Source organism: Musca autumnalis, unplaced genomic scaffold, assembly GCF_047663935.1.
Source record: "Musca autumnalis isolate F117 unplaced genomic scaffold, ASM4766393v1 scaffold_5, whole genome shotgun sequence".
NCBI lineage: Eukaryota > Metazoa > Arthropoda > Insecta > Diptera > Muscidae > Musca > Musca autumnalis.
The window spans coordinates 174759098-174783275 of NW_027412088.1; the positions used below are offsets into that span (position 1 = coordinate 174759098).

The 24178-nt window shown below is 39.0% G+C and overlaps 2 protein-coding genes across 3 annotated transcripts in view; one reads left to right on the plus strand and one right to left on the minus strand.

The window, feature by feature from the left end:
• LOC141405861 (general odorant-binding protein 57c-like) overlaps positions 1 to 1438 on the minus strand; it is a 5222-nt gene extending 3784 nt beyond the window's left edge. Inside the window, exon 1 of the mRNA XM_073990676.1 lies at positions 1283 to 1438. Coding sequence (XP_073846777.1) covers positions 1283 to 1333 — 51 coding nt within the window. The 5' untranslated portion in view covers positions 1334 to 1438. The remainder of the gene's footprint in view (positions 1 to 1282) is intronic.
• LOC141404970 (uncharacterized) overlaps positions 1 to 24178 on the plus strand; it is a 1496028-nt gene that overhangs the window by 421289 nt on the left and 1050561 nt on the right. The gene's annotated exons all lie outside the window — the stretch shown is intronic.

Genomic DNA, 24178 nt, shown 5'->3' on the forward strand with positions numbered 1-24178 from the left:
CCTTAACCGCACTTAAACAAAACTCTTTACCATTTGTGATACCCTAGGCAATGGGCCGATAGATCCCACCTTTGAACCTAAACTATATTTGGACAAAATATTTCGAGATCCAAAGTTTGGATTGCTCCGTTTATGAGATATTGCGCTTACCATTTTAATGAGTATTTTCGAACTTGGGGAAGGTACCGGAAGTAGTGGACCTATAGGCACCATCTTCGAATTTGATCTAATATTCGAAGAAGTATTACGGTGAGCAAAGTGCGGATAATCGCAGTATTCGGTTCGGAAGTTGTCGTGCGCACTAACCACACACATGATGGCCGTAGGGGTTTTTTACAGTTTCAGCTCATTTTTTCAAGAAGCATGGATTTGCCACTTAAAAAACTTGTACCATCGTGTTGCAAGAAAAATCCAAACGATTCGAGAGGAGGTCCTAACCTGCACTTTTCCGAAATTTTGTGTGGCAGGTACCTGAAGGAGTGGACCTATAGTATCCATATTGGGACATGATCTATGTATGGTAGAAATATTACGATGTGCAAATTATGCACCAAGTCGGTTACTACCTTTAAGAGTTATCGTGCGCACAATTTAGGCAATTTTCTCAGGAAGTATGGACTTGCCCCTGAGAAAACTGGCACCATCGAAATGTGGGCGGCGAGTACAAATTGCTACAAAAAAATTGACGCGATTCGAGAACAGGTCCTAAACTGAACTTTCCCGAAATTTTGGGTGAGAGGTACCCGAAGTAGTGGAGCGATAGTGCCCATATAGGAATATCATCTACGTCTGGTAAAATTTCACGTCGTGTAAGGTATGGACCAAATCGGTTACTACCTTTAAGAGTTATTGTGCGCACAATTTTTCCGATTTTGGGCAAAATATTACGAAGACCAAATTTTGGACCAAATGGGTTCATCCGTTCAAGAGTTATCATGCGCACCAGACAGACATACAGGCGGACTGACGGACGGGCATTCATATTGGTTCGTGTATTCAAGTCTCCCTCCAGATATCATTAAAATCTCCCACGTTATGTATTCCTTGGTATTTCAGTAGAACTTCTCTACAAATTGCATAGGACCATGTTGGACAAAACGAGGTCCAACACAAGTGAGCTATGGCTAAAATCCGGTTGCCCAGATGAATATTAGTGAAGAGTCTCCTTATTTATCCTATCTCGATAAATATACCAATCAAGGGACTTAGGAACATTTTATGTAATCCTTCCGACTGCTTGCCATATTTTGCTTATTAAAATTAAATAATTTGTCTAACTCACCACACCCACAAAGATCACAGCACAAAGTGACAAACACAAATAAAATTTCATGTTATGTTGTTGTTTTTTTTTTCGTTTGTCTTGTTTTGATTTGTTTGATGGACACCTTTTTACTGACCAAATTTGATTTATACTAATTTATTTTTATAGGAATTTTTTGTGTTGCAACGTCAAATGATTTCTAATGTGATTTCGTGTTTAAATTCAATTATAATTGTTGTTGTTGCTGTTGCTGTCGCTGTTGTTGGGTTTTAATTGATTTAGAGCATTTCATGTTAACTCTAATGAATGGATGAATTTATTTTAATTCGATTTTATTTATTATCAATTTTTTCCATTTTGTTCCATCTTTTTTTGTTCTTTTCATTAGCAAATCAATTGAAAAAATTAAACAAAACAAGTATTTCATCACTTTCAACATCTGAAGGGTATTTTAAATAATTTCAAGTGCAATTTATAATTGCTTGAAAAAATAATATTATGAGTGCTATATTATTAGTTAACCAATTAGATAAATATAACTATATTTATTTAATTAAAGTGCATTAATTTAATATAATTAAATTATTAAATAATTTGAAGTTGATATTATTACGTTAGGAAGATTTATTAGATAGAAATGTGGTAGTGAGGACTCCCACCTTTGGCCCATTTCATCGCAACTTTTTGGAAAACAGATAAGGTCCGATTAAAAAATAACCGTTATTTTCAATTTTCGTAAGTTACGTATGTTCCATTTAAGCATTTTTTCTTTCTGTTATGTTTGTACACATGTCTGTTATATGCATATGTATTGGTATTATCAGCCATTTTGGATTGTCAGTTTGTTTTTGACAGATAAAGACGTTTGTCGTGTTTTTGCGTGCCCTTCGATTTTTTGCTGTATTAAGTTTTGAGTAAAAAAAAACATAAATTAAATGCGCAAAGACATTTGATATGGCTATTGTGGCTTTTGGCGAGACGAGGAACAGAACACAAGTTCAAGTGTGGAAGCCCGATAAGATGTCAATGATGATGGCCGTCCTGGTCGCCCGAGCAGTAAAAGCCTGCATAAAAGGAAACATTTATAAACTTTTTTTGCAATAGGTGAAAATATATGTCTTATCATTACGATCATTATGCCCTTTGCAGGCTATGGACTTCCAGAGAGGTAGAGAGTACACAAATCCCGCCTTGGGGAGCTTCCTGTTTCACTCTACGGGTCTTCGACTTATTATTTTTTTTTTAATTCCACAAGCGTTTGGCGTCTTCACATACCCAGCAAAATATGGATCCGATAGCCATTATGTAACCCATTACAAAGTAATGTCTTCAAAAATAACTTCTTATATTACTCATTACTAAGTAATGAGTACGGTGGCACAGTGCTTGTGTGTCCGACTACAAATCCGAGGGTTGTGTGTTCAACGCTCACCGTCGCCCGGGTATTTTTTTTAAACAAAGAACAGTTGCTGTTGCACATGTACGCGTTTAAACACCCCTTAATGTTCGTACGCGTGGGTAGTGTGTAGTGTGTTAGGCTACAAAGCAGAAGTTCCTGTGTTCAAATCCGGGAGAGGGCGAAATAAAATAAAAAATATGAAGTGTGTTGAAATTGAAATCAAATTCCAACTCAACTGTTCTAAAAATAGAAAATATATTTTATAGCTTACAAGCTGAACTCGGTGCTCTTCGCAACCCCGACTAAGATGAAATATACATTAATTTACAGGTTCCATTTACCAAGATCTAGGACATGTAGGCTATTTCGTCAGATTAGAGGCACATTTCCCCTGAGGCTAATCTATCCTATAAAGAAAGTCGCTTGTGTAGGACTGACACTAAGTTTGAGTGCTTCAATCATGAGGATAATTATAAATTATGTTCATCTTTTAACCCATGGTAGTAACGTTGTCTAAGTCCATCCCATTATGGCACCCTTAATTGTTCTCTATTATAGCTGCCATGACGTAAAGCACGAGTTTGGTTGCGGACTTGTAGTTAGTCGGAGACTAAAACATCTGGTATCCAGCTTCACCCCAGTGAATGAAAGACTTGCTGCAATTCGATTAAAAGCTAAATTCTTCAACATCAGCATGAAAAGGACGGACAGACCAAAGATATATTTTACGAGCGCTTAGAAGAAACATATGACCGTTGCCCTGCCCATGACATTAAAATTATTCTAAGCGATTTTAATGCCAAATTGGAAAGGAGAATAACTTTGGCCCAACAGTTGGGAATTTCAGTCTCCAAAGGGAAACATCTGACAATGGTATGAGACAAATAGACTTTGCAGCTGCAAAAACACATAGTAGTTAGCAGTACTAGATTTCAACATCTCGACATCTGTCTCCAGATCAGAAAATAAGAAATCAAATTGATCACGTTGTGATAGATGGAAGACATTCATCTAGCGTGTTGGATGTACGATCGTTCCGAGGCGCAAACATTGATTCGGACCACTACCTTGTTGCAGCAAAGGTACGTACTCGTCTAAACGCTGCAAATAAAGCACGAACATACACAACGCGGAATTTGGACATCGATAGGCTGCAAACTTTACAGTCAGTAGCAACGCGTAGCGCACGAGAGTAATATCGGGAGAAAAGGAGAGAAACGTCCTTTCCGCAAGAAAAAAAAAGAAATGGAAAAGGGGGAGATTGAAAAATCGAAATGTACAGGAGCCAGAATCAAGTCCGAAAATTCTACCAAAGAGTAAAACATCAAACTTATGGCTTTGGAACTGGCACATCCTCCGGGAGGCCTAAGCTTCGATAGAGCATTCAAGTGGATGAAGAAATGAAAAGGTGTGATATTCCAAAAAGCGAAGCGAAAAACAGAGAGAATTGGAGATCTTTTTATAGTTCTGTCTATGGAACAAATGTTCTGTTTTGGACCAGCTAAGTAAGTAAATAAGTAATTGTTCTTAGGATAACTCTCACTCGTATTCAATATTTTCACTTCAGCTCTTATTGCCGATGTTGATATTTCTCACACTTATAGTGAGTCTGATGTGATGTCCAACTTACTCTGTCCTTATAGTCTATCCCTATATACCAAACTTTGTTTCGAATCGTCTATAAAGTTGTAGTTACTTGGATCCTATTGGTGTTACTTGTCTCCCTTTGGCTAAACGTCGTTTTTACTTGTGACACATAAGATTGCTTTTTGCATTAATTCTAATAAGTTTAAACACTCTAAAACTAATAATGATTTATATTTGAATCATATCCATTTAGGATATTTCTTCCTTATTATATTTTTCTAAAACTGTAATTGGTGAAGGGGCAGAAAACCTCTTACAACTATGAATGATTCTGCGAATATAGTACTTAATAAATATAATATTACATATTGGAATTAGGTATATCAAACTTAATACAGCGATGAATAAAAAGTAGCAAATTTGATATTTGGGTTCTTCCTGCCTGAGGCTACCCGTCTTTTTTTTCGCGACTTCATATATTGTTATAAGATTGATCCTTACCGACGTTAATATATCTCAAACATAAAGTGAGTCTGATATATTAAAATTATTATTTTAATGCGGTATGGGGTACCTTCCCCATGCCACTACTCACTTACCTTATCATTAGTGTCATTATAAACTATAACATTGTGATGACTGTTGATATTTGACAATTCTCAATGATATGGCAAAAATACAAATTCTTGTTGTTTGGTCCTATGGGGTTACTTCCCCACCAATTCCTAACATGATTTTTTGCTCGTGGGACATTAGATTCGTTTGACCATAACTTCTTATGAGTTTAAAGCATTTCAAGCTTATAGTGATTCAAATTGATGATATTAGCAGCACAAAGGGAAGACTGACCCCAACCCGCTTATTTTGTAAGAGTTGGCGTCCACATACTGCTAATGGTGACAAAATCTGGAGACTATATTAAAATTTTTTGGAGGTACCTCCGACTCTGATGCCATATCTCCAGATTCCCGCGGATTTTCAAAAATCTATATAGCCTATTGTTACGGGAATTTGCCCAAGCGCCAAGTTTCACAAGATTGTAAACAACAAATACGAGGTTTAGAAAATTCAATTTATTCAATATCCAATTGTATTTGCATGTTGAAATTCCTAATAGTGGAATATTAAAAATTAAAATACATTTAAATAAATTCACATTTTTATGATGATTATAGTTACTTTTTAGTTTGAAACAAAGCGCGAAAATTTTTATATTTTTACAAATTCGTTCCAAAGTTAAATTTATGTTGCATTCTAGATGTAGAATCACGTTGATTTATAACCTTAAAATGAGTTTACTTTAGTTGCTGCAAATTGAGATTACAATAATTCGATAACTGTGATTGATTAGTTATAGTTCATCAATTGACCGACGGTGGCGCTAACACCTCTCCGCAGTGTAGTTAATAAGTTGGCCAACAGTGGCGCTAACACCCCCCCGCAGTATGGCAAGAAAGATTCGCAGCCCTACTCCCTATTTGAAGCCACGTCGAGTAAGGCCAATCTTGTTACTGGTCTTTCCAGCACACCACGAGACGTCATAATTTTCGCTCTGCGAACTTGGCCATCAGCTGCAACTGTAGTCTCCACTACTTTTCCTCTGGGCCACACATTTCTCGGGAACGAAGGGTCAACCACAACAACCAAATCGCCTTTACTTAATGGTTTACTGTTTTCGAACCATTTAGTTCGACATGTAAGTGACGGCAAATATTCTAACAGCCATCTTTTCCAAAAATGTTGGGCATACATCTGCGATTGCAACCAGCTATTCTTAACAACCACACTAGAGTCATCGTAGTCAGCTAATGGTTTCATACCATTTGAACTCCCTAACAGTAAATGGTTAGGAGTTAGTGCCTCCTGATTTTCGTTGTCTATCGGCACGTAGGTAAGTGGTCGAGAGTTTACAATATTTTCGACTTCTGCCATCATGCTTCGAATTGTCTCATCATTGACTGATCTCGTCGGCATTATTTTGTAAAAAACTGTTTTGACGGAACGTACCATGCGTTCCCACGCCCCGCCCATATGTGGGGCAGCAGGCGGAATGAAATTCCATTTTGTAGCAGCAGTTGTGAAATTGCGAACAAATTCATTACTGTCTATTTCCTTTATTGCGGCGCGTAGCTCCTTTTCTGCTCCAACAAAGTTGGTCGCATTATCGCTGAAAAATTCCCTTGGCGTACCACGTCTGGCCATAAAATTCCGGATGGCTAAAATACAAGAACTGGTGGTTAGGGAATGTACTATTTCGATATGAACGGCTCGAATGGTAAGACAGGTGAACAGTGCACCGTATCTTTTTTCCTTGTGTCTATTCACGGTAACCAAAATTGGACCAAAAAAGTCCAGCCCTGTAAATGTAAAGGGCGCCACATGTGCTGACAGTCTAGCTCTAGGAAGCCTTGCCATTTGTGGATATGTTGGTGCAGCCTTACTCACTTTGCACATTTGGCAAGTCCGTATAACTTTTTTATACATTGTTCTTAAGCGAGGCACATAATATTGTTGTCGAATTTCATTCACGGCAGTTTCATGATTTCCGTGTTGGTATTTTCCATGAAAGTGTAGTAATATTAGCTTGGTGATGTAACTTTGTTTTGGCATAATTGCTGGGTGTTTAAATTCATCTGGAACATCAGCATGCTCTATTCGGCCGTTAATACGTAGAACATCATCACCGTCTAGAAAAGGAGAGAGCTTATAAAGAGAGCTACTTTTGCCAATTTTACTACCACCTTTCAACGTTGTTATTTCTTCTAAATAGTTGTCCATTTGAGCTTGTTTTAGAAGAACAATCTCCGCCTTTTTTAGTTCGTGTTGAGATAAGTTATTGGGAATTGTACTCTCTTTGAGCTTGTTTATGTAATGTATAACATAGGCAACCGATCTAAGTGCTCTTCGCCACTGAGAAAAACGCTCGATTTGGACTAAGTGGTGAATTTCTTTTACATGAAGTAAATGTTGTTTAAGTTCACATTCAACGTTAGCCATTATGCCGTTTTGTGTCGGCCACAAACTTGGATCTTCTTTCAAAAAACTGGGACCAGTTTGCCATCTACTATTATTTGATAAATCGGGGCCCTTTTAGACCACTTTGTTGCTTCATCTGCTACATTTAATTTGCCAGAAATCCATCGCCAGTCGTCTAAATCAGTAGTGTCGAGAATTTCACTCACACGAAAGGCTACAAATTGATGATACCTTTTTTGATCTGACTTCAGCCAACTGATGACAGTTTTAGAATCAGACCAAAAGATCATTCGGCTGAGTTTTATAGTTGTACTTTTTTTGATACAATTGGCAAAACGTGACGCAATTACTGCTGCCATTAATTCCAAACGTGGAATGGAGGTTACTCTTAGTGGGGCAACTCTGGTTTTTGAACCCACAAGAGACACAACGACATCGTTACCATTCGAAATCCTAAAATAGGAAACTGCTGCATAGCCATTCTCGCTGGCATCAGCAAAGGTGTGCAACTGAACATCAACATTGCTATAATCACTAAACTTTTGGAGGTAACATCGAGGTATTGAAATGTTTTTAATTTCTGGCAAGAACGATAGCCATTTAGACCATTTTGTCATGTGATGGGGTTGTATTTCTTCATCCCATGTTACGCCGCTTCTCCATACATCCTGCAGTATTATTTTTAAGTACATTAAATAGTGTCCAATAAGTCCTAAAGGATCGTATATTGACATCAAAAATCTTAATAATTCACGTTTTGAGGGAACTTTGTTTTCTGTCAATATATTGTTGGCAATATTGGGTGAAAGTTTAAACGTGAAAGTGTCATCTAATGATTTCCAAAAAACACCAAGAACCTTCTCTATCTCTATTTCATTCCCGAGATTAAGACTCTTTTGTTGTCGACCATTGCTATCATTCATGGCAGCCAAAACACTTTTATTATTACAAATCCAGTTTCTTATGTTGAAACCAGCCATTCCGTGAATATACTTAACGTTTTGAGCTAAAGTAATAGCCTCTTCCACTGTGTCAACAGAATCTAAATAGTCATCAACATAATGGTTATTTTTTATAGCCGCTGCCGCTGTCGGATATTTACTAATAAATTTATCTGCATTAATATTTTTCACGTACTGCGAGATGCAAGGTGAACATGATGCTCCGAAAATCATCACGTTCATAACATAAACGTCAGGTTCTCCGTCGCTCTCGCCACGCCATAGAAATCGCTGAGCATTACGATCCTCTTCCCTAATGAACACCTGGTGAAACATCTGCTCTATATCACCACAAATCGCGATAGCTTTTTCGCGAAAACGAATAAGAATTGAGGGAAGGGAACACAGCATATCTGGACCTTTCATTAGCATATCGTTTAAAGAAGTACCATGGGCTCTTGCAGCTGCATCCCAGACGATTCTTGTTTTCCCTGGCTTGTTTTTATTAAAAACTGGGAAAATTGGCAAATACCAAACCTTCTTCTCTTTAGTTGAAGTTATACGGTCATTCGCTATCTTGGTTATATAGCCTTTTGAAATATATTCAGAAATGGTTTTGTTGAAAATATCGTTTAAATTACAATCATTTTTTAATTTCTTTTCCAAACATGTAAACCTCTTCAGCGCCATATCGTAACTGTTTGGCATTTGTACATTGTCGTTTCGCCACAACAAGGATGTTTCATAATGTCCATCAGCTCTTTGTATGGTACACTTCTCTAAGATGGACATGGCTTTTTCGTCGTCTTTACTCATCATGGTTTTTGCACTATCTACACCGGCAGTTTCCAAAGAGTAAAACATTTTCATTAAATCAGATAGGATTTTATTATTGCATTCATCCGAATGACAGTGATGGTGCTCTATAAACTTAGTTCTCATTGCACCGTATACTAACCACCCAAGACGGGTACGAATTGCCACAGGTTCGTTGATCTTACCTTCTTTAATATTATTGTAAACACATAGATTGGAATTATTTAAACCAATCAATAATCGCGGCGTAGCATCAATATAACCGTTCACAGGTAATCCGGCCAAGTAAGGAAACTCTTGTACAAGTTTTTCAAAATCAAGAGTTTGCTTCGGTAAAGAAAGATGTTTTACTGTACGAACATCCACAGTATGAACCTTTTTATTAGGACCAGCGATATTTACACAAAGTCTACGAGAGTTGTTTTCATTTCGTTCGACGTTCCCAGTCCATTTAAGACATAAAGGTTCAGAGGTACCAGAAAGATTTAAGTCGTTGATGATCTGCTCATCTACCAAACTCGTTGAAGAACCGTCGTCAATAAAAGCAAATGTTTCTATAAATTTATTTTCATTGCCATATATTTTTACAGGAATAATTTTAAATAAATTGTTACAGCCCAATGCATCGTGCGTGTTACAGCTCTGGGTTTCACTGTTTTGCATTGAAACTTTGTTTTTATTTGATTCCTCTATGTTTGACATTTCTCTTTTGTCCGTCTTTTCCGTTGGTTTATGCAATAGAATATGATGTTTATATTTGCAATTATCAACACCACATACGTTGTTGCTATTGCATTTGCCAAAATGTTTTCGTAAACATTGTTTACAGAGATTAAATTCTCTTACGATATTCCATTTATTTGTTCTATCCATTCTCTTAAATTTCTCGCAGCTGGCAACGTTGTTGCAGTTATCACTGCACACGATACACCTCTTTCTGTTTTGTTCAGTGTGAGTGTGTACGTATGCATTTCTCTGCCTATTGCGTGAGAGACTCTCTGCGGCAGAGCTAGAACTGCTGTCAATATTTACGCTGCTGGCAGAAACACCAATGTCAAAAATCCATGCGGAGAATTCCGCTAAGTTGACTTTTTTGTTTTGTTTTGATAAGTTCATTTTATATGTTCCCCAATTTATTTGGAAATAAGAAGGCAATTTGGCAATTAATTCCTGCAACAATGATGGATTATTGAGCTCATCGAGAAGATTGCAGGCTTCTATTGTGGCATGCAGACCTTTAACCTGTACAGCAAATGAGGTAAGTGTATCCAGCTTGTTTACATTGACTGTTGGTAATAATCTTATTTTTTGTTTCAGTGAATGGAGGATCTTTTCTGGCTGTCCATACAATAATTTTAGTGTTGAAATTGCGGCCGGAACACAGGACGGGTGGATTAAAATGTGTTGTACAGATTTCAAAGCATCTCCTCTCAACGCTTTTTGCAGACGGATTAAGTTCTCAGCATCAGTTAAGCCACATACCTCCGTAGACCAATCGAATGTGGAACTGAAAAGAGGCCACTCTTCCGGATTGCCAGTAAATATTGGTAGATCTTTGGGAACAGTTTGTCTCGATGTTATTTGCTGATGAGTGAGGTTTGAAGTTATGGTATTGTTTGGAGCTGACGAACCTGATGGGCGGAAAGTGTAATTAACCGGTGCCCCCAAAGTAACATTGGATGGAAAAGCTGTTGTTGGTGGATCGAAGGCGTAATTAGCAGGTGCTCCTACAGTGACGTTGGGTGGAAAAACTGATGTGTTTTGTGTTGTTGGAATTTCTGCCGTATTAATAAAAGTGGCTGTATTATTATATGATGTTGAGTGCAAAGATGGATGTGCAATTTTATTTTGAAAGTGTGTTGTTGTGTTTATTGGCATATTATTTTGTGTAGATTGTGCTGCTGCTTGACTTTGGTTGGATGTCGGGGCAGCAAAAGTTACATTATTGTTTCCTCTAGAATAATTTGGTTCATTAAGTGGTGGCACTGCACTTTGGATTGTCACCGGTATGTTAGGAGGATTGGGTTGATTGTTAAGCCATTCGTGTACGGAGTTAATATCTATCGAGCTACGGTCATCCCTCTCCTCTTCTTCTTCCTGTTGCAACAATTGATACTTTTGCCTTAAGAATTCGGAGTCTCTTTCTTTAGCTAGCTGCCTTTCTTCTTCGAGGCGCTGCAGTTCTAATTGTTTCCTTCGAATAGTCGAGCCTCGTGAAACGCTGGAAGCTTTGCTGCGATGACTTGGAACAGATTTCGAGGAGCTTGAAGACAGAGTTATATTGGCACAATTATGGCATGTGCAAGGTTCATTTTCACTGTTTACGTTAACACAATTTAGGTGATAAATTTTTTGGCATTTGTGACAAAGTGCGCGCTGGCCGGATAGCGGCTTATTACAAACGGGACAGTTTTCCACAGATGGAGAGTTGGTGTTGGAAGCAGATTGGTGTTGTGGTGGTTGACCCTGTAAAGAAGAATTATCCATTTTTAGGACTTACAAATTTGGCCGGTTGGATGTGTTTCCTTTGGGTGTATCCGGATGGTGCCTGCCGTACTTCCACTTCTTTGGGGTTAGGTAGGAACGAGATTCTTTTCTCGTAAAAAGAATTTCAAATTTTGTTACGGGAATTTGCCCAAGCGCCAAGTTTCACAAGATTGTAAACAACAAATACGAGGTTTAGAAAATTCAATTTATTCAATATCCAATTGTATTTGCATGTTGAAATTCCTAATAGTGGAATATTAAAAATTAAAATACATTTAAATAAATTCACATTTTTATGATGATTATAGTTACTTTTTAGTTTGAAACAAAGCGCGAAAATTTTTATATTTTTACAAATTCGTTCCAAAGTTAAATTTATGTTGCATTCTAGATGTAGAATCACGTTGATTTATAACCTTAAAATGAGTTTACTTTAGTTGCTGCAAATTGAGATTACAATAATTCGATAACTGTGATTGATTAGTTATAGTTCATCAATTGACCGACGGTGGCGCTAACACCTCTCCGCAGTGTAGTTAATAAGTTGGCCAACAGTGGCGCTAACACCTATGTTACTTTCAGGCGATGTAAAAATATTACTTTCTTACTTACATAACTGGCCCATTACAGAACATTTATTCCATAGGCCGAACTAAGAAAAGATCTCCATTTCTCTCTATTTGTTGCTTCGCACTCTGGAATACCGCGCCTTGTCATCTCTTCATTCACTTGTTTGCGCCATCTATTCTTTGGCCTGCCAATTCTGCGTGCACCCCCATGTGGCTTGGATTTATACGCCTTTTTAGCGGGTTCATCATCGCTCATTCTTATTATATGGCCTAGCCAACGCAATCGCTGCATATCGATACGTTTAACTATATTGATGTCGTGGTATAGCAGATACAGCTCGTGGTTTATACGACGTCGATATTCACCGTAACGGCAGATCGATCAGTAGATCTTTCGAAGAATTTTTTTCTCAAACACGCCAAGCACTGCCTTATATGCTTGCGCAAGTACACAGGCTTCGGAACCATACATCAGTACGGGTAGTATCAGTGTTTGTCGAGTTGTGGCTTTGTTTTCGAAGTTCTTACTTAAGCCAAAGTAGCATATGTTGGCCAATACAAATCTTCTTATTTCACCTACCTTTTCCAGCAGGATGTTGAAGAGATCACACGAAAGGCTGTCTCCTTGTCTGAAACCTCTTTTGGAACAATACTCTTCGAAGAGGTTCTTTCCTATTTTAACTGAGGTCCTCGTCATTTCATACAAATCTGGATGAGCTTTGCGGGGATACCAAATTCAGACATGGCTTGGAATACCATTGAACGCAGCGGGCTCTCGAAGGCAGCTTTATAATCGAAAAAAGGTGGTAGGTGCCGATCTGCATCTCTTGGGTATTCTCCAGGATTTGCCGCAGGGTAAATATCTGGTCAATTGTGGACTTGCCAGGCCTAAATCCGCATTGGTATGGTCCAATTATCTCTCCGTGACACAATCTTGGGTAGACTTATGCCCCTATAGTTAGAGCATACAGTCTTATCTCCCTTCTTGTGGACGGGGCACAGGATACTCAGGTTCCAATCGTTGGGTACTCGTTCTTCCTGCCAGATTGTGCTAACTAGCTAATGAATACACCTTATCAGCGTGTCGCCTCCGGTTTTGAATAGCTCGGCTGGTAAGTCATCGGCTCCTGCTGCTTTTTATTATTCTTCAACCGGTTTATTGCTGTCTTTACCTCATCTTGGCCGGGTGGTATACATTCAATACCATCTTCTGGTATTGGATCTGTGGTATCTTCGTCGACTTCGCTACTGTTGGATACCAACAGTTTAGGAAAATGCTCTTTCCACTATGTGTATCAGTTACCAGATTACCTTGTTGGTCTCTACAGGAGGATGTGCCAGTTCCAAAGCCATCAGTTTGATGTTTCACTCTTTGGTAGAATTTTCGGACTTCATTCTGTCTCCTGTACATCTCGTTTTGTTCACACTCCCGCTTTTCCATCTCTCTCTTTTTCCTGCGGAAAAGACGTTTCCCCTCTCTCCTTTTCTCTCGATACCTCTCTCGTGCGCTACGCGTTGCTAATGATTGTAGAGTAGCCCTATAAGCCGCATTTTTCTCTTCGGTAGCAGCACGACACTCCTGGTTATATCATGGATTCTTTGGTGGAGGTCTCTGGTATCCAAGTATGGATTTTGCGGCTGTTTGCATGGAGTGGGCAATATTTTGCCATTGTGCTGATATGTTATCCGGACGAGGGTTGCTTTCATTATCAATTTCATCAATTGGGCTAATTGAGTGAAATATGCTGTGGCTATCTGTTGTGTTTGCAGCTTACCGATGTCCAACTTCCGTGTTGTATCTGTTCGTGCTTTATTTGCAACGTTTAGACGGGTACGTACCTTTGCTGCAACAAGGTAGTGGTCCGAATCTATGTTTGCTCCTCGAAACGATCACACATCCAACACGCTTGATGCATGTCTTCCATCCATCACAACATGATCAATTTGATTATTTGTTCTTTGATCTGGCGACAGCCAGGTACCCTCATAAATATCGAGATGCTTAAATCTGGTACTGCTAACTACCATGTTTTTTGCAGCTGCAAAGTCTATCAGCCTCATACCATTGTCAGATGTTTCACTGTGGAGACTGAATTTCCCGACTGTTGGGCCAACGATATTCTCCTTTCCAATTTTGGCATTAAAATCGCCTAGAATGATTTTAATGTCATGGGCAGGGCAACGGTCATGTGTTTCTTCTAAGCGCTCGTAAAACATATTTTTGGTCTGTTCGTCCTTGTCTTCAGTGGGAGCATGAGCGCAAATAAAGCTGATGTTGAAGAATTTTGCTTTAATCGAATTGCAGCGAGTCTTTCATTCACTGGGGTGAATCTGGAGACCAGATGTTTTAGTCTCCGACTAACTACGAATCCACAACCAAACTCATGCTTTACGTCATGGCAGCTTAATACAGCTACCATCGTATTTCCTGTATGGCAGTAATATCGGTCTTGTACGTTTCAAGTACGTCTGCCAATGCGAAGACTGCACCTTCTCTATAAAGAGTGCGAACATTCCAGGTGCAGATTCACAGATCATGGTCCTTAAAACGATTGCGGGGTTCGTCAACTTTAGAGGGGTTTGTTTTTCTTTTTTTCATAGTAGGCTGTTTTTTCTAGGGGAGGGTTACTAACCCGACGCCCAAACCCAAGTTTTTAACGTTCTTATGGTTGAACGCGCGGCACATTAGCTCACTAGCTTTAACAGGTGTTAAAGGCAGTTCCCCAGGTGACACCACGGGGAGTTCAGTGTCCACTTGGGATGAAAGAGGGACCAAGATAAATCCTGGGCTTTGCCATGTTAAAACCGGTCAGGACCGTTGCTTGGTATCTTCCATCCCCTACGTCACCCACATATGCTACTTATACTTCAAAAAAGCTAATAATAATTGCTTCTATATTTTAAAATGTTATGTTGGTGTTGAGATGAAAGTGGGACCAAGATAAATCCTGGGCTTTGCCATGTTAAAGCCGGTCAGGACCAATCCTTGGTATCTTCCATCCCCTACGTCACACACATATGCTACTTATACTTCAAAAAAGCTAAAAATAATTGCTTCGATATTTTGAAATGTTTATGTTGGTGTTACCCGTTAAAGGACATTTATCAATAAAACCATTTAAAGGTCTTCTGTTTATAGAAGAAAATCATAAAGTTTTGTATGTATAGAATAACTTGTTTTTACCTCCTTAAAAATTTTCTTAATATGTCTCTTACTTAAACTTTAACATTTGTATTATCTTTGTTGCATTTTATCTTTAAAAATATTTTCGTCGGTTATCCATTGGTCATTCCATTGAATTCGGGTCGTTTGTTTGATAGCCAATTGAAATATTTCTATGAAAATCGTCTGGCTTCTGTGGATAATTTACTTTAGATAATCGTTTTGTTTTAAAGAATTTCAATTGATTTTTATTGTTTCATTAGTAAGTGTTGCAAAATAAAGCTTACAAAGTATTGAGTTTCAATACATTGAATGAAATTTTTTGATAGCCACATTAACATTTTGTAACAAATTAAAAAAAATTAAAGAAACTATTGTAGCTTTTTAAATTTCCTTAGAGTGATTTTAACTTTCTGGTAAATTAAGTAAGACAACAAACTCATACATGCAAAAGTTGAAAAAAAAACAAAATTCTCACACCACTGAAACTCTTGTATAAGTAAGAAAAAAAAAATAATAAAGAAGTAAAACTAAACGAAAAAGGGAAGTTCTGAAAATGCTTAAGAACAAATAACAATATCTTTCAACTTTATTAATCTTCAACATCAGAGTTTGTATTCACACCGACAACAGCATAACTTTCGGGTCCTTGGGTGGTCGTTCTGACTCTGACTGCGACACAGAGTCATGTGTGTAAGTCATATGTTTTAAGTTACTGTTTTTTTTCTGTTTTTGTTTTCCTTCCTTGTTGCTGCTGAGATCGCATGCAGAAGTTGGTCATATCCTAAAGCTGAGATAAAAAAGTTAAACATGGTATTTTTTTTTAATTTAAAATATATTTCAATATGTTTCAGTGTGCGGCCGGGCCTTCTATTCTTTGCAGGAGCAGAATCTTAACTGGTCATCATCGCTGTTCTTTCCAAAATTGGTCCAAGTTATTTAAAATGCCGAAAAGTCGTAAGATATAATTCTATGGCAGCAATAAGAAGACGTTGACCTATACCGATAAATTTCCGGTGAAAGTTGTATACTCCCAACGTAGACTAAGTACCATTCAGATATTTTGGTGGGATATTGAAGTCACAACCTTCAAAATACCGAAAATCAGGAGGTGTCACTTTATGGGGCTATATGAATTCGTAAACCTATACCAACAAATTTCTGGAGGAAAGTTGAATACCCTAAACGAAGACTAAATAGCAAATTTCAGTCATTTCGGTGTGACATAGAGGCCACAACATTTAAAATACATAAAATATATACCGCGCTCTATAGGGGCCATATGAAGGCTTGATCTTTACCTCCAAATTTCAGGTGGAAAGTTACACACCCGCAACGAAGAATAAGTACCAACTTTCAGCCATTTCGGTGTGATATTGAGGTTAAACCATCAAAATACCAAAAATCGGTAGGTTCCGTTTTGTGGGAGCTATATGTAGGCTTATACCTATACGACCAAATTTCTGGTGGATAGTTACATACCCCCAACCAAGACTAAATACGAAATTTTAGTCATTTCGGTGAGATATTGAGGCAAAAACTTTCAAAGTACCGAAAATCGGGAGGTACCGCTCTATGGAGGCTATATCAAAACGTTGACCGATATAGCCCATTCTCAATACCAAACGTCCTAGGAGTAATAGAGGTGTTTATACCAAATTATAAAGCTCTATCTTTAAAATTGCGAGCTGTATCTTGAGTTCAACAGACGGACGGGCGCACAGACGGACATAACCATGTCCGACTTTGAATTTTATGCTGATAAAGAATATACATATATACTTTATAGGGTCTCCGGCGAATATTTTGATGTATTACAAATGGAATGACAAATTTAATTATACCCTCCGTATTATGGTGGAGGGTATAAACAAAATTTTAAGTGGACGCTTGAATCCATGGTCATATATTTACTCGTATCTGTTCATTAATCTACCATGGAGTAGCTATACAAAACTAATGTACTCAGGAAATGTAGCTGATACTACGCAGAGAGTGTGGCATTCTTAGCGTTATATAGACTACATTTCATAAGTCGCCGAGAAATGTAATCTTGCCTTAGATTAGTATCGCACTCAGGATCGTCTGCGTTTAATATTGGCTCACTACCCACTGCACCACTTTACCACTGTGACCTTTATGTGGCATTCGCCTTTGTAAATTTTTCCACCCTCTTAAACACGAAAACGCTTTGGAGACCTTCAAACCTGCACTTGCAAATTATACCTTCGCATACATATTTGTTCTGTTGCACTTTTCTTCTCGTTTTTTTCAAGCTTCTTTCATTTTCCCCCAAAGATTATTCATGTAACATTTTTTGAAGAAAGAAAAAAACTACAACACAAACAAAAACACACAAAACTTTTCTGCTACCAAACACAAACAGCGGCGATAACTTTATGAAATGTTCTTTGGTGTTGTTGGAGATTGAAGGTTTGACAGGAATCCTTTGTGCTTTTTGTGTTTTTTGAGTGTCATGAAAACATGCGTTAGTTTCTATTTCTTTTGCGCTTGTTGTTGTTCCTTTTGGCAACATTTCTTTTGAACTATTTTTTCCCAGCGCATATGTTTACATGTTTGCATTTACTTTTGCAGTTCTTGTTTTTCAGTTTCAGAAAAAAGTTGGAGGAAAATTGTAATAACGGTTGTTTGGAAAAAAATATTTTTACACCATTAAAACGTTTGGAATGATATTTCAAATTGGAAATATACCTCAGCAACACCTTCCGGTGAGACACTGGTATGATTTTGCATGGGGCATGTGGACAAAGGTTATAGAAGACTAATCAGTCATCTGCCCATAGAAGATTTCAAGAGGTGTTCTGAGCACGACAGAAGACATCAAGGCATTTCTGAAGTAAATTGAAGGGCTTGAGAGGACTTACATGTTCTACAGTAGCCATTAAAAGAATTTTTTGGGGTCTATAGAAGACGAGAAGCAGCCATCTGTGTTTAACAGGAGATCTCAAGGGTACTGCTGTGGTGCGCAAAAGGTTTTATAAGGTACGAAGAAGACTTAAAGATGTCTTTTATAATATATAGAAGACTTCATGTAATCGACAGAATATCTCAAGAGGTCTTCTATCTAAAGAAGGCCTCACGAAGAGGTCCTGTGCCTACAGAAGAAGAGGACTTCTGCCTATAGACGACCTCAAGAAGAGGTCTTCTGTTTACAGAAAACTTGAAGAAGTGTTTTGTCTATAGAAGTGCTCAAGAATACCTAAAACGAGTGGTTTTGTCTAAGGCTGAAGTAAGCAGGGTGCTGACCACGGGCGTCTCCCAATGAGAGAGTAGTTGGTTACGAGCGTTGCTGAGCGACGAGCTGGATGCGAGCAGTAAGATGGCTACGAGCTGGATGCGACCAGTGAGATGGCTACAGGCGTTGACTGGTGAGCGAGTAGCTGCCCGCGAGCGTTGTCGGTGCTGAGCGGTAAATTGGTTACGGGCGAGCAGCGTGCTACGAGCGATGACTGGGGAGCGAGTAGCTGGCCACAAGCGTTGAAAGTGCTGAGCGGTGAATCGGGTACGGGCGTTGACTGGTGAGCGGGTAGCTGGCCGCAAGCGTTGATTGTGCTGAGCGGTGAATTGGTTGTGAGCGAGCAGCAGCCTACGAGCGTTTAGCTATGGCCCAGCGCTGAACGGGAACGGTTTGCAAGCGGGCTACGGGCGTTGACTGATGAGCGAGTAGCTGGCCGCGAGCGTTGACGGTGCTGAGCGGTGAATTGCTAACGAAGGAGCAGCGGGCTACGAGCGATGACTGCTGAGCGAGTAGCTGGCCACAAGCGTTGAAAGTGGTGAGCGGTGAATAGGTTACGGGCAAGCAGCGGGCTACGAGCGTTGACTGAGTAGCTGGCCACAAGCGCTGACGGTGCTGAGCGGTGAATTTGTTGCGGGCGAGTAGCGGGCAGCGAGCGTTTAGCTATGTCCAAGCGCTGAACGGGAGCGGGTTGCAAGCGTGTAGCGGCGTACGGGCGCTGAGCGAGTTGATGGCTACGGGCGTCGCTAATTCGGAGCGGTGAGTGGACTGCGAACTGCTGCCTACGAGCGTGTAGCTATGTCCAAGCACTGAACGGAAGCTGGTTGCAAGCGTGTAGTGGATAAGCGTTTAGCTATGTCCCAACGCTGAACGAGAACGGGTTGCAATCGTGTAGCGACGTACAGGCGCTGAGCGAGTTGATGGCTACCGGTGTCGCTGATTCGGAGCGGTGAGTGGACTGCGAGCTGTTGCCTACGAGCGTGTAGCTATGTCCAAGCGCTGAACGGGAGCGGTTGCAAGCGTGTTGCGGCGTACGGACGCTGAGCGAGTAGCTGGCCACGGGCGAGCGGACTGCGAGCGTGTAGCTATGCCCAAGCACTGAACGGGAGCGGGGTGCAAGCGTGTAGCGGTGTACGGGAGCTGAGCGAGTAGCTAGCTACGGGCGTCGGCGATTCGGAGCGGTGAGTGGATTGCGAGCGTGTAGCTATTCCTAAGCGCTGAACTGTGAGCGTGCTGCAAACGTTGGGTTCTCTAGCGTTGGGCGTCACGAGCGAATGGTTGCCTTTGAGCGTTGGTTACGAGCGTTGGGTGTTGAGCTCGATCTGACAGGAGCTGGCACAGAGCGGGTGAGCTAGCTACGGGCGGGGGAACTGGCAACGAGCGGATGAGCATGCAGAGAGCGGGGGATCTGGCAACGAGCAGGTGAGGGAGCAATGATCGGGGGATCTGGCAATAAGCAGGTAGCTGGCAAAGTGCGGTAGAGGTCGTCTGTCCTAAGAACACCTAAAGAAGGGTTATTGTGTCCTTAGAAGACCTCAAGAAGTGGTCTACTGTCTATAAAAGTCCTCAAAAAGAAGACTTCTGTGTACAGAAGATCAAAGTAAGAAGTCATCTGTTTACGGAAGGCCTCATAAATAAGTCTAATGTCTAGAGAAGACCTTAACAAAAAATCTTCTGTCTATAAAAGACCACAATAAGAGTTCTTCTCTCTGTGGTATTTCGTGGTCCAGAAGAAGTCGTATGTCTATGAAAGTCCTCGAAAGAGGTCGTCTGTCTATGGCAGACCTCAAGAGGTATTCTGTCTATCGAAGAACTCATTTGCCCTTAGAAGACTTCAAGGGGAAATCTTGTGTCTATAGGAGACACAAACAAGAGGTTCTTGTTTATAAAATACCTCAAGATGATGTCTTCTGTCCTTAGAAGAAATGGTCTGTTGTCTATAAGGCTTCTGTTTATGGAAGGCCTTATAAAGGAGTATAATGTTTAGAGAAGACCTTAAAAGAAATCTTCTGTCTATAGAAGTCCACAAAAAGAGTTATTATTATGGAAGACTTCTAAAAAAGTCTTTTGTCTGTTAAAGACCTTAAAAGGGGGTCTTCTGTCTACGAAATTCCTCGAGAAGAGGTCTTCGGTGTATAGAAGACCTCACAAAGAGGCCTTTCGTCTATAGAAAACCTCAAGACGAGGCCGTGTACCTTTTGAGAAGTCCTCAAGAAGAGGTCTTCTATCTATAGAGGTCCTCAGCAGAGTTATTTTGCCTATAGGAGTCCTCAAGCAGATGTCTTCTATCTATAGTAGTCCAGTAAAAGGTCTTCTGTCTATAGAAGTCCTCAAGCAGAGGCCTCCTATCTATAGATGACCTGCAAAAGAGGTCTTCTGTCTATATAAAACCTCAAGAAGAGTTTTTCTCTCTATAGAAGATGGCTTCACAAAGAGGGTATTCTGTCTTTAAAGACCACAAGAAAAATGTTTTTTCAATAGAAGACCTCAACAAATCGTCTTGTGCCTTTTGACAATAAGAGGTCTTCTATTTATAGAAGTCCTCAAGAAGAGGTCTTTGGTCTATAGAAGACCTCAAGATGAGGTATTTTGCCTATAGAATTCCTCAAGCAGAGGTCTTCTATCTACAGAAAACCTTAAGTATAAATATTCTACCTATAGAAGACTTAAAAAAGAGGTATTCTATCTATAGACGACCTCGAGAAAAGTCTTCTGTCTATTAAAGGCCTAAGGAAAGATCTTTTGTCTATATAAAACCTTAAGAAGAGTTTTTCTCTTTATAGAAGATGACTTCAAAAAGAGGGTCTTCTGTCGTTAAAAGACCTCAAGAAAAAGGTTGTTTTCAATAAAAGACCTCAAGAAGAGTTTTTCCATCTATGAAAGACCTAAAGAAAATGTCTTCTGTCTATAGGAGTCCTCAAGAAGAGGCCTTTGGTCTATAGAAGGCATCAAGAAAAGATCTTATGTCTATAGAGGACCTTAAGAATATGTCTTCTGTCTATAGAAGACTTCAATAAGAAGTTTTTGTGACAATAGAAGACCTAAAGAGTTCTCCTCTCTCTAGAAGACTTGAAAAGGTTTTCATCAAATAAATGCTCCCTCTAAAGAAAGCTTTGCCCTAACCAAAATGCTGTTTGCTCCTCCAGTTCTGCATTTGTATAAGCATGTTCTGAAAGAAAATTACGTTGTATCAATGAAATTTGTCATTGATTTTGAACCAACGTAAGACTTCATTGTATTATTGAAAAAACTTCATTGAGTTGCATAGAATTGTAACTTCAAACTACTTTATTGAATTAATAAAAAGTATCATTGCATAATTGAGGAAATTTCATTGGAATAATGAAAAAACTCATTATTGCTATTTAGTGAAACTTTTCATTTATTCAATAAAACTCAACGTTGGTTTTAAATCAACGAAACCTTTTTCTTTCAGTGTGGCATCGATGTGCAGTTAATTTCTTGGCAAACTTTCAAAAAGTTTGGTAAATTTTCATTAAGGATGCCAAACTATAAAAATAATTACTAAAGGGATTTTCCTTTAATGGCGATAAAATGAAAAAAAAAATGGTTTTGGCTTAAAGGTGAGAATTTAAAAATAATATTTTAAAAGGAGAATGGAATAAAGATACTGAATAAGACTATACAATCTGTACATTTATTCATGCAATGTTTAGTGTTTGGAATCAAAGGCCACCCTTCTCCTTAACGGAAATATCTGCAACGTCTTAAGCCTTTCTAAGCTTTTTCCATTACCAAAGGCCGACAAAAAAAAAAAAAAACGTAATACACATTTCCTTTATATAAAAATTCAATATAAAGAATCTAAATACGAAATTGATATGACAACCAGAAAGAGATGAAAAGTAAGCCATCAAACATTCAGTAAGTCAAACAACTTAGTATCAATTTATTCACCAAACAGATGGAAAATAAAACAAAGACTTCAGACATCACCTTAAAGAAACATCTTTATCATCTTTGTTGTCGTCTAACTATTGTAACTGAGAAAAATAGAAGCAACATAGAGTAATACTTATCGACGACTACCAGCGAGAGAGTAACTAAAGAACAGAGTAACGTAATTTGACTCAAATCCCCTGAGAACTTATACGATTTCACGATTGAATTATTGTCATCTTGAATGCCGTGCTTGAGGACAAATGCTGTTGGCAAATGTTTCGTTGCCTCTCGCTGCCCTGCATAGACTTCTTCTTAAAGGAATAGACAAGCAGAATTTCCTCATAGCATCACACTCTTTGCAAATCTTTGTTCAACTGTTACTTTTGCTGCTTGTATGTGTGCCATAACAAATACAAAAATTAAGTTGCAAGCAATCCATGGGGATTGCAGAGGACCCTTAGGATGTAACAAGCGAATATGTTGTTAACTGAAAATAGCAACAAACCCCGGCAAAGAGTATTAGTACAAATTTCCAAATAAAACGAAAGCAAAAAGTAAAGTTTATTTAGAAATCCATACAAAGATTTTCTTTTCTTGGGAAAAGAAGAAGGTAAACTAAAAGGGAGAATATAGGTAAGCCTCAAAGGACAGGACAGGCCGTAGGAAGTCTTTACGAACGAGCTAAAGAGAGCCTTTATATACAAGAATAATTAAGTCTTTATAGATGCTAAAGGGAATTTTCGAGGAGTCTTTATAGACGAGCTGAAGGGAGTCTTTATAGTCGAGCAATAGGGAGTCTTTGTAGACTAGCTGCAGGGTGTCTTTATGGACGAGCTGCAGGAACTCTTTATATAGGATCGAAATGATTAAGAAGAATTCTTAAATCCTTCCGTAGACAGAAAACTTTTTAAGGGCTTCTATAGACGGAATTTATCTTGAGAGCTTATAGACAGAATAGGTCATTTCCACTCTTCCGTAGTTAGAATACGTCTTGAGGACTTTTATAGAATTCTTGGCGTTTTCTAACGATTAAAGACCTCTCGAGGCATTTTAAGGACCTCTGCTATAGACAAAGGAACTTTTGACAGTTTCTATGGACAGCTCCTTTGATTCCTTCAGGTGTTCTATAGATGAAACCTTGAGGACTGCCGTATATAAAAGATTTTTAAAGGTTACTGTAGATAGACCTCTTGAGAATAAATATACAGAAAAAGGTGCCTTCAGGTCTTAGATAGTCAGAATACGTCTTGACAGATTTCTACAGGTATCTTAAAGACTGAAGAAAACTTGAGGCCTTCTATGGACAAAAGATCTCGTGGTGAAATTTAACTCTTGCGGTCTTTTTATAGACAGCAGGCTTCTTGCAGTATTTGACTGTCCAAAAACCTCCTGAAGTCTTCTACAGACGGAAGTTATCTTAAGGTATTCTACAGACAGAAGACCTCTTGAGGTATTATTCGGAGAGAAGACCTCTTGAGGTCTTCTATAGACAGAAGACCTCTTCAGGTCTTCTATAGACAGAAGACCTCTTCAGGTCTTCTATAGACAGAAGACCTCTTGAGGTCTTCTATAGACAAAAGACCTCTTGAGGTCTTCTATAGACAGAAGACCTCTTGAGGTCTTCTACAGACAGAAGACCTCTTGAGGTCTTCTATAGGCAGAAAACCTCTTGAGGTCTTCTATAGACAGAAGACCTCTTGAGGTCTTCTATAGACAGAAGACCTCTTGAGGTCTTCTATAGACAGAAGACCTCTTGAGGTCTTCTATAGACAGAAGACCTCTTGAGGTCTTCTATAGACAAAAGACCTCTTGAGGCC